The sequence below is a fragment of the Gobio gobio genome (assembly GCF_949357685.1).
Source record: "Gobio gobio genome assembly, chromosome: 1".
Classification (NCBI taxonomy): domain Eukaryota; kingdom Metazoa; phylum Chordata; class Actinopteri; order Cypriniformes; family Gobionidae; genus Gobio; species Gobio gobio.
The window spans coordinates 71,093,153-71,111,247 of record NC_137097.1 but is presented as its reverse complement, the minus strand read 5'-3'; the positions used below and the strand labels follow the sequence as shown (position 1 = coordinate 71,111,247).

The 18,095-nt window shown below is 45.7% G+C and overlaps 1 protein-coding gene across 1 annotated transcript in view; it reads right to left on the bottom strand.

The window, feature by feature from the left end:
- The window catches only part of LOC307124447 (uncharacterized protein), a 270,885-nt gene that overhangs the window by 105,334 nt on the left and 147,456 nt on the right, over nucleotides 1-18,095 (bottom strand). Inside the window, exons 5-7 of the mRNA XM_079813650.1 lie at nucleotides 16,228-16,569; nucleotides 15,451-15,813; nucleotides 12,313-12,666 (exon numbers count right to left, since the gene is read on the bottom strand). Of these exons, the coding sequence (XP_079669776.1) occupies nucleotides 12,313-12,666; nucleotides 15,451-15,813; nucleotides 16,228-16,569 (1,059 nt within the window). The remainder of the gene's footprint in view (nucleotides 1-12,312; nucleotides 12,667-15,450; nucleotides 15,814-16,227; nucleotides 16,570-18,095) is intronic.

Sequence of the window (18,095 nt, the reverse complement as noted above, 5' to 3'; positions counted from 1 at the left end):
AAATCACCCAGTATGGGGCGTCAGATGTTGGATACAACAATCTTGAAGAAAGATAGAGAAGATAGGACTTTATTTAAAGATTTTATTATGTCTCTAACTTCTTCTCCCCAGAGAAATGGTTGTTAAACCAAAGACTGTGTCTCCCTGATTCCTGTTTGCCACGTCTGTGACTGCGTCAAATTTCACACCCCCACCGGTGCTGCTGACATTCTTGGAGAGACATAGTGAGAGCCAGAGAGAGTAATTTTATATTTCTTTAAAGGGTATTTTGTAAAACATCCATACATGAATGTAATTACATGAATGTAAAACCCCTACTTTTGCCTGCTCCCTGAAAATTTAAGTTCATTTTACATTTTAGTATGATAATTGTTATTACACAATGTAATATTTTATCTGGCCTGTTTCAGTACATTTAAATAGAAAAACATTCCTTTTATAAAACCAATTGCACATTTTACAATGTGAGTATGTGAGTGTGTGTGTGTGTGTGTGTGTGTGTGTGTGTGTATGTGGGATGTGTGTGTGTGTGTGTGTGTGTGTGTGTGTGTGTGTGTGTGTGTGTGTGTGATGTGTGTGTGTGTGTGTGTGTATGTGGGATGTGTGTGTGTGTGTGTGTGTGTGTGTGTGTGTGTGTGTGTGTGTGTGTGTGTGTGTGTGTGTGTGTGTGTGTGTGTGTGTGTGTGTGTGTGTGTGTGTGTGTGTGTGTGTGTGTGTGTGTGTGTGTGTGTGTGTGTGTGTGTGTGTGTGTGTGTGTGTGTGTGTGTGTGTGTGTGCGTGAGACCAAGATACTGTGAGTGTGCATATTGTGATGTACCATAATGACAATTTTCGGCTCCTCTGTGAAAGAAAATGTTCCCGTCTATGGAATGCACCAACCCCTCACGTGTCCGGCAGATGCCCCCCCGAAATCATTCCTTCAAATAGCCGTGTCAAAGTTCAATACAATCATTCTTCACTTTGGTGGCCTAGGGGTCATACCCTGGCATTGCTATTTCAAATATAAGACCTCAAAGGTAATATCGCTCCCCGGAGGATACACAAGGTCAAAGGTGACACCAACGTGGGTGGTCGAGGTCAAACGTGGGGAAGGGGAACGATGTGGGTGGTCAAGGTCTAAGGGGCGTGGTAGGTCAAAGGTCACAATCAATCAATTTGACAGAAGCTGGCTTATATAGACTACTACTCTATAGGTACTCAAGATCGACATGGGATTAACTGAAACTGAGTGTGACACCACCCCTTTAAAAACGCTTTACTCTCACTGCAGTGTGCAACAAGTGTCATAGCAGCCGCCGAGGGAACGCACAGAGTAACGTCATAACATCATTTTCAACACACTCAGATGTATCAAATATGATAAACAGAGCTGCGTTACCTCAAACTCATGACTGGCGACTGTGTCATAATAAAAGTCCCGCTGCTCCCCATACGGAAATGTAATATGTGTACAAATATGTCCCTATATCCGAGTAGCGATGTCATGTGTTTCATATAAGGCAATACATTCCTGTGCTGGATCGTTGTATTTTGTTCCTGTCAGTTGTTCCCTACCTGGTATTTTGTTCTCTTGGTTCCTTGTATGTTTCACAGCAGTTTTGAATGTGAAACTGCTTCATCGAGCCCCTCATCAATAGACAGCAAGCCAAATAAGCTTAACCTAAACATTTTAAGATTATATGGGCAAACAAATTTGTTTATACTTCTGCGTCGAGTGCATGCCGTAGCTACGCCGTAGGCTGTGTGATGCGCGCGTAGCCTACGACGTACCCTGATGCGCACCTCTCCAAAAATGTAAAAACGCATCAATTCTATGCGGAGCGCAAGCGTTGTGATTGGTCTGTCAGAACCCTTCCCTCAGATCAATAAATAAGTAAAAAATCTGCCATAGGAGTGTGTGTGTGTCCAGAAATGAGAAGATAGTTTCATCCGTACATCTGCTATACAACACAGTATTTTGTAGTCCAGAGATTCTTTATGCTAGTGAATAAAAACATAGATCAGCTGTGAGTGTGTGAGCTCTTGATGGGCTAGTGGAAGAATTTGTGTTACGTGTGCCAGAGGTTCTGGGTTCTAATCCACCATTGTATAGTTTATTTATTTTCTCATTAAAACCAAAGATGTTAATCAGTGATTGTATATCAAGAACAGGGACACATTAGGGTGCATTTCGTGAATAAAGTCTCCGCAACAGCAATCGATTGAATCACTCGTCTGCAAGAGCCGCCGATACTGAAAACAGCGCCACAAGCTCTGCATGATTTCAAAAACGCATTCCAGCACCAGATAACTCAAATCATTATTTAACTCTACTAATCAACTAGAGATGCTTAATTTGTATTAGATACAACAACTCAAGCCACAAGAACGGTGAAGTATGTGAAACGGTGCTATCTATTTGCCGCCATCACTGCTGCTGCTACTCCGACAATGTACACAACAAGCTGCTTCTTCTTTGGCTTTTGCCTTGATACTGTGGGTTACCATCAACATGCTGGTGGAGACGGCCTACTAGCGGTCTGCATGTGTAATTGCACATTGATGCGGACAACAACGCAGAAGTATAAATGAAAATCAACGCATAACTTGTGGCATAAAGGATACAGCGTAGGTCCGATGCAAAAGTATAAATCAGCATTATGGTTGAAAAAGACTGGATCACATTGTGTTTGAGCAGTTAAGTAAATTGTACATTCTTATGCTTTAAAATCTTATTCAAATGCACATTTTTATGTACCCATAAAAATGTTAATTCATAGTGTTTGGAATTTTGCAGAGAAGCTCACAGAGGACTCTATTATGGGGCTTGAGTGCGCTGATACCTACTCCTTACCTGTGTTGGATTGTGGCAGTTCCTTATCTAGGATTTAGGATTGTATATCTTCATTGCCTGCTGGGACTGGGACTTCCACAACACTCAGATAAAAGACTGTGAGTGTATATCCTTTTCCCTCTATGGCATTTTGAATTGTTTGGTACACCTATATTTTTGCTGTTTTTTTTATTTATTTGTGTAACACTTTAGTATTTTGGGTTTGATTTTCATTTACTGTTTATTTGAGTTTTTTTATTTACAATGCTGTCTTGGATTAGCCTGGTCTTACCAGACTAATTTCATTTGTTCATAGAGAGTATGGCCATTCTCCATTGACAAGCGTTTACTTCCATGAAGGCGGTACTCTGTTGAAGTTTAAAACTATTGGCCAAGAGTCACTCTGGATCTGCAATAACCAATCTCTAACGTTTGGTCACGACGTATGTTGTGCGCCGTTCGGCACTGTTTCTCACATGGAAGTCCGTAAAAATAACTGCAGATTGTACACGCCACCTCAGTGATAAAACCTTAAACTTGTGCATTCGGATTGTGATTTATTCACAGTGGAGGGGAGAGTTTTGTGATCGGGAAAGCGCTGCTGGTCCGTAACATGATTGTATGCTGTAAATAAAATGTCATATGCTTGGTATGATAAGAATAAATGCTGCAGTAAATAACATCCCAATTTAAATGTTTACGTGCTTTTATTTTTATTTTTATTTTTTGAGCAGTGATGAAATATATTGCTCTTGTAAATACATGCCATCATTTAAAGAAATACAAGTCTAGAAATGCATCCAAATTACAGCGAAGCTCAACCGCTCAGTGCTCTGCAGTGGTCAAAAAGGATATAAATAGTAAATTTTTAAGTGATATAGTCTTGAAAACGTCTCAGATTACAAATGTAACCTTTGTTCCCTGAGGACAGGGAACGAGACACTGCGTCAGCTTTTGCTTACGCTACGGGGAACGCCTCCAGCGTGACTGGTGCCTGAAAATCACAATCAAATCACGTCAATCCTATTGACCGACGACAGCCTATGATGTCATCAAGGTGCGACCAGGAAGTATATAAGGGAGCCTTGCCAACATGACAGTATCTAATCGTCTGAAGGGACTGTTTTCGGCAGGCAGGCCCTGCGGCATGGCAAAGCGACGCAGTGTCTCGTTCCCTGTTCTCAGGGAACAAAGGTTACATTTGTAACCTGAGACATTACCTTTCGAAAGGGAACTCGCACTGCGTCAGCTTTTGCTTACGCTACGGGGAACGATATACCCACTACGACATGCCGACGGGAGTGCATGCCCATGGGCAGTGACAACTGTCAAGACAAGCAAATTCTACTGAAATGCCTGAACCACTCCCCTTCTGGTCACAATAGGCTGTCAGTGACAGCGCTCCCTACGGTCATAGCCCAAGCTATCGCCCAAGAAGGAACCTTCACACACATGAGGTCCTTCCCAGGCCCTGCTCGAAGGCCTGGAACCACCCATTCGACTTAGAAGGGGTTCCTTTAAGGGAACGTGGCAAGGGAACTACGAGGGAACCCTATGCCAGTCACTATTCGGGAGGTTCTCACCGAATGCCACCAGGGAGACCTGACCAGGTGACCCAGACTAATGTGGGACACGTAATACGGTCAACCCTGTCTGTACAGTACAGAGCCTCTGGTACTCACCTCCAAAGAGGCATCACGCTAGGGTGCTGCAAGAAAGGCAGTACCATCCACTAGCCGGATCTCAGAGACGGGTTATCCCGGAGAGCAGCTCTCAGCGAAGTGCTATATAACCCTTGCTAGCGAGGGGAGTTTAGCCGCTCGATCCTCGGATCTACCAAGCACCTACTTTAAAACGTGCTTAGGAGGCCAGAGGCCTTACAGGCTGATTATGCCAGGGAGGCCCCGAGGGGCCTACAACCCTTAACCAGCACCAAGCGGCCATAAGCTCATAGTAGACCCTCATTCGAGAGGAGCTCATAAGCCTGCCTGGTAGGTAGCCATGCAGTAGGCAAACTATGAAAGTCCTACTACCTGAGGCCTACTACCTACTAGCACTCGTGCTAGCCATCCAGCGCCTACTAGCAGCTTATACCAGCCATCAATGCCAGTGGTGCCCCCTCGGGGGAGACCAGGCAGTGCCTGCAGCAGGCCCTCAGGGAGGCCAATCGGGCCTACCACCTGAGCGAAGGTAACCCAAACCAGGAGCCTACCCCTCAGGGCGGCCTTAAAGAAGGCTGGCTGCTGCGCCTGGGCTGGCGGCAGCTGTCTGCTGCTGACAAAGCCTGGAAATCCAGATCACACCTGGGGACTCATCCCCAAGGAGACTAGCTGACGAAGTTACTGCTAACGTCGACACCAGTGGAGAAGATCCTCCAGGGCCCACTCGTGGGCCACGGCGTCGAGACTTTCTTGCAGGGAGGCCGGTTGACGCCTACTACCTGTTCTGAAGTCCAACTGCCCAGACTGCCCAAGCTGGCTACTAACAACCAGCTGGCTCCTACGCCCGCACCTGGGGCTGGCTCCATCCCAGAGGCAGCTAGGGACAACTGCATCGCCGTGTCCTAGGGCCCCCAGGACGGCGCAGTCTCTCGGGCAGCGCCTACAAACATGGACCTAATCACATTGCCAACAGCAGTGTACTAAGCGAAAGTGCTTAAACAAAGACCCTCTAAAGCGAGGGGAGTACAACTTACGTCACCTGCCTCGGGGCGGCTGTCTTACTTTCCATGCAGCGGCCAACCATAAGTGCGAGGGCGTCAGCCATTGGCAATGCTCGGGCCTCAGGGGAGCATCCGACCAGAACCTCCACAGAGGTTTATCCGATGTTCAGTTCAACCCGAGCCCTAAAGGAGGTGGAGCAGAGACATAGAGCAAGGGTGAAACATTACCTTTTCTTAGAAAATATAGAACCCACCGGCCGAACCTCCTCCAGGAAGAGGCAGAGGGCCGCCAAAAGATGGCGGCCACCAAGCTCTGAAAGGCGGAAACGGCAGATAAAGTCTAATCGCAAACCAGCGAAAGACACTTCACTCCGCCCCACGACCACTGGCAAAGTCGCTGTCTGCTGCAACACCCCGACTGCGTTACTCGTAACCCCAGAACGCAGAGAAGGGGGCGGGCCTTGGCCGGATGACTTTGTAACAAGAGGAGGCTGAAACAAGGATGCATAAACCACACCATGTTCTTATATCAAAAGACAGGCCAGGGGTGAACAACCTTCATTAAAAGGGAACGCCCCCATCCTTGACAAAGCCTAGGCCAAGTGGTGCAACATAAGACCGCACTAGATCTACTCAGGGCTCGGGAAAGAAATATTATTACCTCAATATTACACTCTGAGGCCCCGAAACCCCTTTTCCCAAAGCCCCGCAGAGCTGGGCGCAGATCTTACTACAGCTCGCGCATTAGCGCGTACCCGGTCTTCAGCTACTTCCCACTTTTACGCTAGGAAAACACAGCTAGCCCTCTACACTACAAGCCCTCGGGCAAGAGCGCGAATTAATCACCCACATAGTGGGAAAAATAACACGGAGAGGCAGCAAGACTCTACTAGCAAAAGTGAGGCATTCACAGACAACCACATAATGTTGCAAAGAAGATTGTTCTTAGCTTACTCACGGGGAGCTGCAGGCCCTGCGAAATCCCTCGATGATCCAAAATTTCCCCAAGCAACCCCTCAGGGGAGCGACGGTCAAAAAGTCCTGAAAAACATAGTTTTGAAAATGTTTCGCCCTTCCTCTTCCTGTTGCGGGTGTCCCGCCTCCCCTGCGCCCCAGTCCTCCGCGGCGGAGGCGCTCGAGAGGCGACGCTGGCTTGCTGTTCCCGTCTCCAGCCCTCAGACTGGAACGGGCCGGGGACACCCGACTGCCTGGGCGCGGTCCCGGACCTCAGCGGGATGCATGTTCTAAATGCTGCCGAGCACGCCTTTGTCACAGATGTCTCTCTGTGGCCACCGTCGCCGCCATCGGCGCAATCTGTACGGTGGCCCGGAGAGCGAAAACCGCGGTCCGGCGCGACTCGACTACCGCCTCAGGGGGTCCCTCCCCCTGATCGAGGTCCCTCAGCAGGTCTGCCTGGTACGCCTGCAACACAGCTGTGGTGTGCAAAGCCGCCGCAGCGTGACCCACTGACATGTACGCCCTGCCATTCAGGCATTAGACCGGCAGGGTGGGAGCCACAGTGTCGCCGGCCGCCCAGAGGCGAGATAAACATAACATCTCGTCCACGGGCAGCCCCGACACATACCCAGCCAGGCAGTCCCTCGACATCAGCGAAATTTAGCTCGCTGATGTCGACAGATGCGGGGCTGAGTATGGTCTCTTCCATCCCCTCGAGATCTGCTGATGGAGATCTGGAAGGAATGGAAGACTCCCAGGAGTTGGGAGGTCATGGGCGGAGAGAAACCGATCGTCCGAACTGTTTGGACGCTCAGCCTTTCTCCTCACGCGCCGCAAAGGCAGCTGCGTTCCATGACTTCCAGCAACTCCCCGTACATGGGAAAGGATGGTTTGAAAAGCTTCAGCATCTTTAACTGACTCACCCATCCTCTGCTCGAGCCTCTCGCGATCTGGATCGTCCTCAAGAACCATAACTGTCTCCAAGCGACGAGCCAGATCCATCTGGGAAGCGCATTTCAGACGCCGCTCAGCCTCAGCTTGAGCGTGGTCTTTCCCAGATGCTGAAACCTCTCCCCTCGAGAAGAGGTCCAGCCGAGTTGCATGCTCTTCTCCCAGACAGTAAACACAAAGTGTGTGTGTATCCAAAGCGCAAGCTACACATTCAAAACACACTTCTGCAGAAGTGGCCTCAGCACACTTCATTGTTATCCTTCTTGTAGACGTTTCACGTGAAGACAGGCAAAACAGTCCCTGAAGACGAAGAGATACTGTCATGTTGGCAAGGCTCCCTTATATACTTCCTGGTCGCACCTTGATGACATCATAGGCTGTCGTCGGTCAATAGGATTGACGTGATTTGATTGTGATTTCAGGCACCAGTCACGCTGGAGGCGTTCCCCGTAGCGTAAGCAAAAGCTGACGCAGTGCGAGTTCCCTTTCGAAAGGGAACTCAGATGTGGATTCGGACAGCAATTAAATGACCACGTGACCTTGGTTTGTCTAAAACAGTAGGTCATTCGGCTGGGGATTTTTACACGGGTGGTGGGAGACGGGCAGCGATAAAATCACTGACTAGCCCCTGTAAATGGTGACAAAAAAATCAAACTTTTCCCGAACCCTGTGGGGAGGAGGGCCACAACATCATGGCCACCAACAAAACTCAGCAATGACTGTTCTTGCTCCGGCTATAACTTCTGGATATTTGGCAGCGGTGCCACAATGGAATGAATGGCTTCGCTTGCATCTTTCACCGCCGCCATTACTGAACTACAACTCAAACTAGCGCACAACATCAGCGTCATCGTTCTCAGCCGCTCCCTCTGTTCGCTGATTGGACTGGTTCAAATTTGTTCTGAGAAAACCAGAGATATACCACAGTACCCAGGGGCGGACTTGGGGCAAAAAAGTGGCCCTGGACTTTCTGGGACAAAGCGGCCCATAACAACCGGTCCGCAACACGTCAAGTCAAGTCACCTTCATTTATATAGCGCTTTTTTACAACACAGATTGCTTCAAAGCAGCTTTATAGTGATAATAGGAAATTAATTTTGCTTTTGAAGAAAAGTTTTTCATCTCACCATAAACTCACTAGCTCATTATGCACAGAGCAATTTTAAACACCACTTACTAACATAAAAATATAGATGCTATTTATACAGAAATATAAATGCTATTTTTGTTTTTTATTAAAATGCTTATCATTAACATTAATGAATGACAGGCATACTTCTATAGGCTATAATTGGCCTTTCCTGGTGCACATTACAATTTTTTTTTTTTTTTTTCACACATTTTGAAATCTTTTCCATACAGTGAATTTTAATATCACTAAAGTTCAATACCTATCATAAAATCAGTCCATTTAAAGCAAAGCTAGGGTCTAAGACTTGGTATGTAGTGCAGAATGTGGACTATTTTATGGTGCCTTTCTAGTGGTTATAGTATTTGTCCTTTCAGGAGCTTGACATCTGTCATTTTATGGAATAAAGCTCCAATTGTTTAAAAATTCAAGTTTAAAAATTATATTGGTCCTGAAGGGTTTTTTTTATGAAAAATACAGCATATTAGAATGATATCTGCAAGGTCATGTGTGACACTGAAGACTGGAGTAATAATGATAAATTCAGCTTTGATCACAAGACTAAAAAAACATTTTACTATATATTCACAACAGCTATTAGAAATTCTAATCATATTTCTAATCATAGTAAGGGATGCCGTCAAGCTGAAGAAGGAGTCCTATCGGGCCTGGCTGGCTTGTGGGACTCCTGAGGCAGCTGACAGGTACTGGCAGGCTAAACGGACTGCAGCCCGGGTGGTTGTGGAGGCAAAAACTCGGGCCTGGGAGGAGTTCGGTGAGGCCATGGAAAAGGACTATCGGCTGGCCTCGAAGAGATTCTGGCAAACCGTCTCTTTAAACCTCTTTTTAAGAAGGGGGACCGGAGGGTGTGTTCCAACTATAGGGGGATCACACTTCTCAGCCTCCCCGGGAAAGTCTATGCCAGGGTACTGGAGAGGAGAATTCGGCCGATAGTGGAACCTCGGATTCAGGAGGAACAGTGTGGTTTTCGTCCTGGTCGTGGAACACTGGACCAGCTCTATACCCTCTACAGGGTGCTGGAGGGTTCATGGGAGTTTGCCCAACCAGTCCACATTTGTTTTGTGGATTTGGAGAAGGCATTCGACTGTGTCCCTCGTGGCGTCCTGTGGAGGGTGCTGGGGGAATATGGGGTCCGGGGTCCTTTGCTGAGGGCTGTCAGGTCCCTGTATGACCGAAGCAGAAGTTTGGTCCGCATTGCCGGCAGTAAGTCAGACTTGTTCCCGGTGCATGTTGGACTCCGGCAGGGCTGCCCTTTGTCGCCGGTTCTGTTCATAATTTTTATGGACAGAATTTCTAGGCGCAGCCAAGGGCCGGAGGGTGTCAGGTTTGGGGACCACATGCTTTCGTCTCTGCTCTTTGCGGATGATGTTGTCGTGTTGGCCCCTTCTAACCAGGACCTCCAGCATGCACTGGGACGGTTTGCAGCCGAGTGTGAAGCGGCTGGGATGGGAATCAGCACCTCCAAATCCGAGGCCATGGTCCTCAGTCGGAAAAGGGTGGTTTGCCCACTTCAGGTTGGTGGAGAGTTCCTGCCCCAAGTGGGGGAGTTCAAGTATCTAGGGGTCTTGTTCACGAGTGAGGGGAGGATGGAACGGGAGATTGACAGACGGATCGGTGCAGCTTCTGCAGTAATGCGGTCGGTGTACCGGTCTGTCGTGGTGAAGAAAGAGCTAAGCTGTAAGGCTAAGCTCTCGATTTACCGGTCAATCTACGTTCCTTCTCTCACCTATGGTCATGAGCTTTGGGTCATGACCGAAAGGACAAGATCGCGGATACAGGCGGCCGAAATGAGCTTTCTCCGCAGGGTGGCTGGGCGCTCCCTTAGAAATAGGGTGAGAAGCTCAGTCACTCGGGAGGAACTCGGAGTAGAGCCGCTGCTCCTCCACATCGAGAGGGGACAGCTGAGGTGGCTCGGGCATCTGTTCCGGATGCCTCCTGAACGCCTTCCCGGGACACGCTGGAGGGACTATGTCTCCCGGTTGGCCTTGGAACGCCTCGGTGTCCCCCCGGAAGAGCTAGAGGAAGTGTCTAGGGAGAGGGAAGTCTGGGCATCCCTGCTTAGACTGCTGCCCCCGCGACCCGGCCCCGGATAAGCGGAAGAAGATGGATGGATGGATTTTATAATATTGTGTTTTTACTGTATTTTTAATCAAATAAAGTTCAGCTGTTTATCTTACTTTGGTTCGCACTCAAATGCCGTGCTGGCGCTGCTCGGATTCTGTGAAACTGCAATAAATCCCGCCTCCTTCGATTTGATTGGATATCTTAAACATTTTGACATTGACGAGCGCTTTTACACCACTGAGACTGATCAGGCTAAATTGATTTGAGTTTTTCCCCTGAAGTGGGCTGCGCGGGCCATTCGTCGTCTTGGCTGACGGAAGGATATAGACTAGGCTGCGTAAATTTACTATTATTCATTCTTCATATATATTTATGTAGCAACTGGCCGGCCCACTTTGTCCAGCGGCCCACTGGGAAAAAGCCTGGTGCTCCTGATGGCCAGTCCACCCCTGGCAGTCCCAGATGGAGTACTGAAGGAAAATGAAAATCTAGAGGAAGTACGTAGGAGGGCGGAGCCAGGTTAGTCTTGGATTTCGTCCATGTGCAAATTGTTACTATGATATCATTCAGTGATTCAATAGATACAATTTATTTTCACTCCCTCATTGAGACTCTTACAGTTAGTTTGAACACAAACTAAGTTTCCCCTTTTATGTGGCTTATTGTAAAAAAATAACTAAGGCGAGCCAGTTATAAGCATGAAGGGATGTCTTTATGTTTTGTTTGTTTATTTTTGAAGTCTACTAAAAAGCCCATTAACCTCTGCATCCTTGAGTCCTTCTTCATCCCTTGCGACAGTAAGTAACATAAAAAATATTTTATATTTTAAATTGTATTTGTTTTATACATAAAATCTATACTAAGACTCTGCAACATTTATCAGTGATGTCAGTGACAGTAATTTGTCACATATAATTTGAACATATAATCTATGGAATAGAGTTATATGTCAATATATAGAACTATTTTCTGATTTTCATAGCTGTTTATTTATGTTTTTACTCTATATGAGCATATTAGGTTATTTCATATATGAGACATTTGTCAAAATATGTATTATACATACATATAATATATGGGATAAATTAATATGTCAATATATGGAATTGTTCCAATTTCTAATAGGTTTCATATATGTTTTTACTTTATATGAGCATTTATTGCATATATTGATATTTCATATGAGCACATATATTACATTTCCGTATGGGTCACGAGGCGTGTGTTGTGCTCATCTTATTAACAACCACTCCAGCGGTTCCTCAGCTCCACAACACTCGGTCCTGCTCTGCTTCACACTACAGTAACGTTAATAATCACATCCATGAACATGATTTCTATGAGTCCTATCCTGATTCTTTTCCACTGGCTGTGAGGTGAAGACCACATGTCCCAAGATTCTGCGCTCAAACTCGACGTCATCAAACTATGCCTTTGTTTTGAATAGGCGACCTCTAGAGGACGGAAAAGTTACATAGTGCACCTTTAAATAACTCCAACTGAGTCAAAAGGGTAAATTAATTTTGAATGGAATATTTGATCATTATTAAAACTACTACTACCAGTAATCTGATTTTATTTAAATGCACATTGCTGTACTTTCTAAAAATTACATTTAACTTAATGAATCAAACTCAAAACTGTGTTGGAATAATGTAATATTATAAATAAATAAACTATTGATTAAGGATAAGAGCAGGTCTTCTGCTGACTTACCTAATAGTCTCAGACCCAAATTTGTCTCAGTTGAAGACACACATTTCCTCTTGCTGTAAACTGTACATGTGTATTCTCCCTCATCTTCAGCTCTCAGATTGTCCAGACGGAGGGAGAAGTTTCCATGTGGAATCTGATCAGTAAAGAAATGAGCTCTCTCATGATAATCCTGATGCTGTTCCTCTGCTCGACTCTCACCATCTGGATACAGATGAACCAGTGCCTTAGTGTCTTTTCTTCTCCATTCCAACTCCAGACCCTCCACTGGTAAAGGTTCATCAACATAACAGGGCAAAACCACTGAAGATCCCAGAGGAGCAACCAGAGAAGCAGAGGAACCGTACACAGTGACCCCTGAAACAAACAAAGAGAGAAATTTAATAAAGTTTAAAAAGAGTCCATAAAGTTTAAAAATCAAGTAAAGTTCCAGCCGATCGCCTTCTGTGGAAAAGTGTTGAAAGTTCCTTCTCGCAATTCAAGATGCGTACGTGACGTCTGACGAGCGGACCTGGTCACGTTAGTCTTTCGATCGGCAGAGGCACTTTCAACACTTTTTCCATAAATTGAATACGGAAGGCGGTCGGCCGAAACTTTTTACTTTATAAAGTTTTAAATATGGATATTTTTCTTACACAAACACATCGATTCGCTTCAGAAGGCCTTTATTAACCCCCGGAGCTGTGTGGAACACGTTATTTGACGGAGAGATGCATTTTGTATGGACTTCAAAAACAGAGCAACAGTCTCTGCTATTATAAAGCTTGGATTAGCCAGGACTTTTTTTAATACTACTCAGATTGTGTTCATCTGAAAAAAGAATGTCATATACACCTAGGATGACTTCGAAGCCTAGTTTCACAGACAGGGCTTAGATAAAGCCAGTAGGTCTTTTATACATTTTCTCAGATGAGTTCTGCTATTATCAAACTCCAAGCAATCCTTAAAACATTTAAACACAGCATGACACAGGAAAAGTGTTCAAAGCCTCGCATCCACTACAAATATTTATATTTATTATAATGGATAATGATTTCATGTAATTAAAGAGCTTAACTCTATTAATGAGAATGGCATATTTCTTCCACTTCCTGATCTCATACAGAGCAGACGTGCCTTCTATCTGCTCCCCGCTCTGCTTTGGCGCTGATCTTTTTGTCTTTTTTTCTTGACTCCCTGCTTGCTGGACTCCTGAAAATACTGAAATGGAATTAATTAACTGGTCTCTCAGCGCGATTGACAAGATTTTCTCACTGAGGAAGGGTACTCCGGGAGAACCCACCTGCCCGGACGGGACCTTCCCCGCGGGCTACATGCGGGACGCCTGGAACAGCTGGCAAGTCCTGTGCCTGGAAGTCCTGTCCGTGGAGGATATTGAGGATTTATTCATAATTGGCATTATGATAGTGGGGTTCCTATTTCTCGGCCTTGGGATTGCCCTGACCTATCGAAAAATTGGTAAGACAGCTGCCAGTAAATTCACCCAGCCGCTGTCTGTGGAAATTAAAGAGTGCTTCGTGGATGTGTGTGACCGACTGAAGGTATTAGATCAAAGAGTGACATTGATTGAGGAGCTGTATCGTAACATCTCAGCCCGGACTGCGGAGACGCAGGGAAGAGTGGGCTCCATCGGGGGTCAGGCTAGTGAACTGCTACGCAGTATGTCTGGTCTGACCATGAAATTGGATGAAATGTCCAGGTCCATTCATGAACCGGACGCTCGCCACTGACGCTGAGGATCAGAACGGATTGATTGATTATGGTCTGGAAAATTACCGAAGATCAGCTAAATGGATTAAGATATTTTCCCTCATCCCAACGTCCAGCCTGTCCCTATCTCTCGGTTGGGAGGTCAGCTTGACAGCTGGGTCCTGCTATCTTGCTTTCGTTCCCTGTGCACGGCCATATCTCCTTTCAAGGACAAGCCACAGAACTGAACTTTGAAAACATCTTAAGTTATGGCTAACATTCTCACACAACACAGGAAGCTTCAAGACTCTTACTCGCATCACACACACCTCACCCCATCCCTGCCCCCATCCAACCGTCTGCCTCCTCTTTCCTCCTTCCTATCTCCCTTACTATTCCCAACAAAAAATACCATCACGTGACCACGTGTACTGTGTGTACTATGTATGTAATGTTTGCATGTATGCTTAGCAATCTGCATTTCTTTATTTCTGGAGAGCGTGTGGCGGCGCTTTAAATAGCTGCGGCTCGGAGGCTTGCTCCAAACTTCATTTCGTTGCATTGTACTTGTACATGTGTAATGACAATAAACTTGAATCTCATCTCATCATATTTAATCTAAATGTGTATATCAGATTTATTTAAACTTTGTATTTATGATTAGGGATCATAATGAGGATTTAAAAGTGTTTTTCCTTCATCTGCCGGAAAGTTGTGATTTATAAAAGCACACTTGACGGGAAAATTTGCACACCTGCATGATCTGCTATACACCATAAGCACAAAGTCAGCAGACAGAGTGAAGGAGGTCTGAGATTTTTGTGCAAGCATGTACTATTATACAGACACGAACGAGCTGTGAAATAGACATTAAAGTGAGAGCACTTCTGTCTTGCATTGTGTTGTGCACTACAGTGGTGAATGTCAGTATAATTAATCATTAATTAAACTACTGACACACATCATGGCTAGTTTTAACTATAACTGTCAGAGACATCATGAAGGAGAATCTGCTGGTTAAATCCATGAACTACAAATGACCGGACTGAATTTAGACTTGCTTCTCTGAGGTCAAAAGCACAAAAATTCCTTCCACAAATCTGAATTTCTTTTCTGACATTATCTGCTAATAGCTTTTGTATACATTTCAGTTATTGACTTCTGCTCTTTAATTTAGAAGGAGATTACTGTCCATAGACACGCACGTCTACAAACCCAGCACCACAAACCCACAGTGCAGCTGATAAAGCATAAATACATGATCAGATGTAGCTGGTGTACTTTCAGAATTATTAATAGTATGTACATTATTAATGATATATGACCAGCCCAGACAATTATATTTATCACTTAAATGCATCAAACTAATATTTTCAAAAATCTGGAAATACTGTACTATTTCATTTTCAAATCATATTGATCAGGACTACAACATCAGCAGAGTTTACTTACCCAGTTGCAACTCTGTGTTGGTTGAATGCACACAATCCTGGTCACTGTAAACTTTACATGTGTATTTTCCCTCATCTTCAGCTCTCAGATTGTCCAGACGGAGGGAGCAGATTCCATGTTGAATCTGATTATTAAAGAAATTAGCTCTATCTTGATAATCCTGCTGCTGTCGACTCTCACCACCTTCATACAGATGAACCAGAGTCTCTGAATCTGTTCTTCTCCATTCCACCTTCAGACTTTTCTGTAACATGTCTTTGTCAACCTCACAGGGCAAAACCACTGAACCTCCCAGAGGAACTTCCTCAGTCATAAATAATGATGTTTGGTGGGGAAGCTTTTTCTCGCAAATAACGTAAAATTCTGTGTTTGACAGGGAAAGAATTCATAAAACTTTAATACATTCACTTATACAAAGCAGGAGCATGGTTTCAGCCTGGGTTTCTTTCCATCGGCTGTGGAGGTTAAGAATCAAGACTACAACTCCCATGATGTCTTTGTTTTGAATAAGCGACCTCTAGCGGCGCAACTTACACACTGTGCCTTTAATGCAACAGCAAACTATCCAAGATATGTTTCAAACTGCTCTTAGAGGTACTGAATGAAAACATTTACAGTACTGTAATATACAATCTTGAATCAATATAAATCCTGAATAAATATTCAGTAATATTTATAACCACATTCAGGATTACAAATATATTCAGATTTCATAATCATTTCCTGTTTGGAAATAATTGCAAATGTTCAAAAATTATTTTTTATCTGTTTACTTACTCAGAACTAAATTTGTCTCGGCTGAAGACACACATTTCCTCTTGCTGTAAACTCTGCATGTGTATTCTCCCTCATCTTCAGCTCTCAGATTGTCCAGACGGAGGGAGAAGTTTCCATGTTTAATGTGCTCAGTAAAGAAATGAGCTCTCTCATGATAATCTTTGTGTGGTTTTTCTGGTTGACTCTCACGATCTGGATACAGATGAACCAGTGCCTTAGTGTCTGTTCTTCTCCATTCCACCTTCAGATCTTCAGTTAGTACGTTTGGAGGAACATGACAGGGGAAAACCACTGAAGATCCCAAATTAACTTTGCAGTAACAATGCTTTTGCACAATCAAACCTGAAAAGGAAAATACATTTAATTTCTAATGTGAAATAAATGATAAGGCAAAATAACCCCACTATGATCCATCCATCTCTTTCAATTCAATCATGTGTTAAGCATTAAATACAGGTGCAAACGTGGCCTTTTTTTGTGTGTGAACAGATTATTGTCAAACACATGACCATAAGCATGTGCAAACACTAATGAGGTGTTTATGTGATGGGAGTAAAGTATTATAATGGTTTTTAGGGGCCAAGCACCGAAGGTGCGAAAGCACCTATTGAAACCGTTCCCGTTCCTATTACTATTATTCTGCTTCTTCTTCTTCTTCTCTTGAGTCTATGGCAGCCCATAGAACGTCTCGGGTTATGACTATAACCCTTGTTCCCCGAGAAGGGAACGAGACACTGCGTCGTCGAGTGACGACACTCTGGGGAACGCCCACAGCGTTACGCATCTGAAGTATGAATGAAATCAAGCCAATCTGATTGGTGGTGCGTCGTGACGTAGTAGATGACGGCATACCCGGAAGATACAAAAAGGAAGCTGATGCAAACACACACCAGCTCTTTTGCGATGAAGCAAGCGCTCTAACCGTGATAGGTGTGGCGACGAGACGCAGTGTCTCGTTCCCTTCTCGGGGAACAAGGGTTATAGTCATAACCCGAGACGTTCCCCTTCGAGGGAACTCGCACTGCGTCGTCGAGTGACGACACTCTGGGGAACGTTAATACCCACTAGGCCACACCAAATCACCCCCACGTCCCAGTGTGAAGCTGGAAACCCAGGCACACTCAGGACGCAAGAACTCGAGCACCAGGCGTCACCGGGAGGTGCAGACTGTAAAAACGTATGAAGGTGTGCGGGGTGGCCAACCCGGCCGCCTCGCATACCTCTTGAAGCGAGACGCCAGAAAGGAGGGCCACTGAAGAAGCCATGCTCCTGGTGGAATGGGCCCTCACGGCCATGGGTGAAGGCAAATTGCGCACCCTATAAGCCGTGGCTATAGCCTGGACGATCCAGCTACTGATCGTCTGAGTTGACGCAGGCAGCCCCTTCTTGGGTGAGCCAAAGCACACCAACAACTGGTCTGACCTCCTCCAATGGGAAGACTTCTCTAGATAAACACTCAGAGCTCTGACCGGGCAGAGCAGAAGAAGTCTCCCCTCTTCCGCCGTCAGGTGGGGAGGGGGATGGAAAGCCTGAAGAACCAGAGACCGGGCTCCCTGAGATGGAACCTTGGGAATGTAACCCGGTCTAGGGTGAAGGATGGCCCTTACTCTGCCGGGGGCAAACTCCAGGCAGGTTGGCGTGACCGCCAAGGCCTGGAGATCTCCCACTCTCCTCAGAGAGGTAATGGCGAGTAGAAAGGCCACCTTCAGGGTCAGGTTCTTAGGCTCAGCCAGCTCCAGTGGCTCGAAGGGGGCCTCAGCCAGCCCTTCCAGAACCACCGCCAGGTCCCAGGTTGGGACTCTGGAACGAGCTACCGGCCTCATCCTCCGAGCCCCACGGAGGAACTGTACAACCAGGTGGTGCTTCCC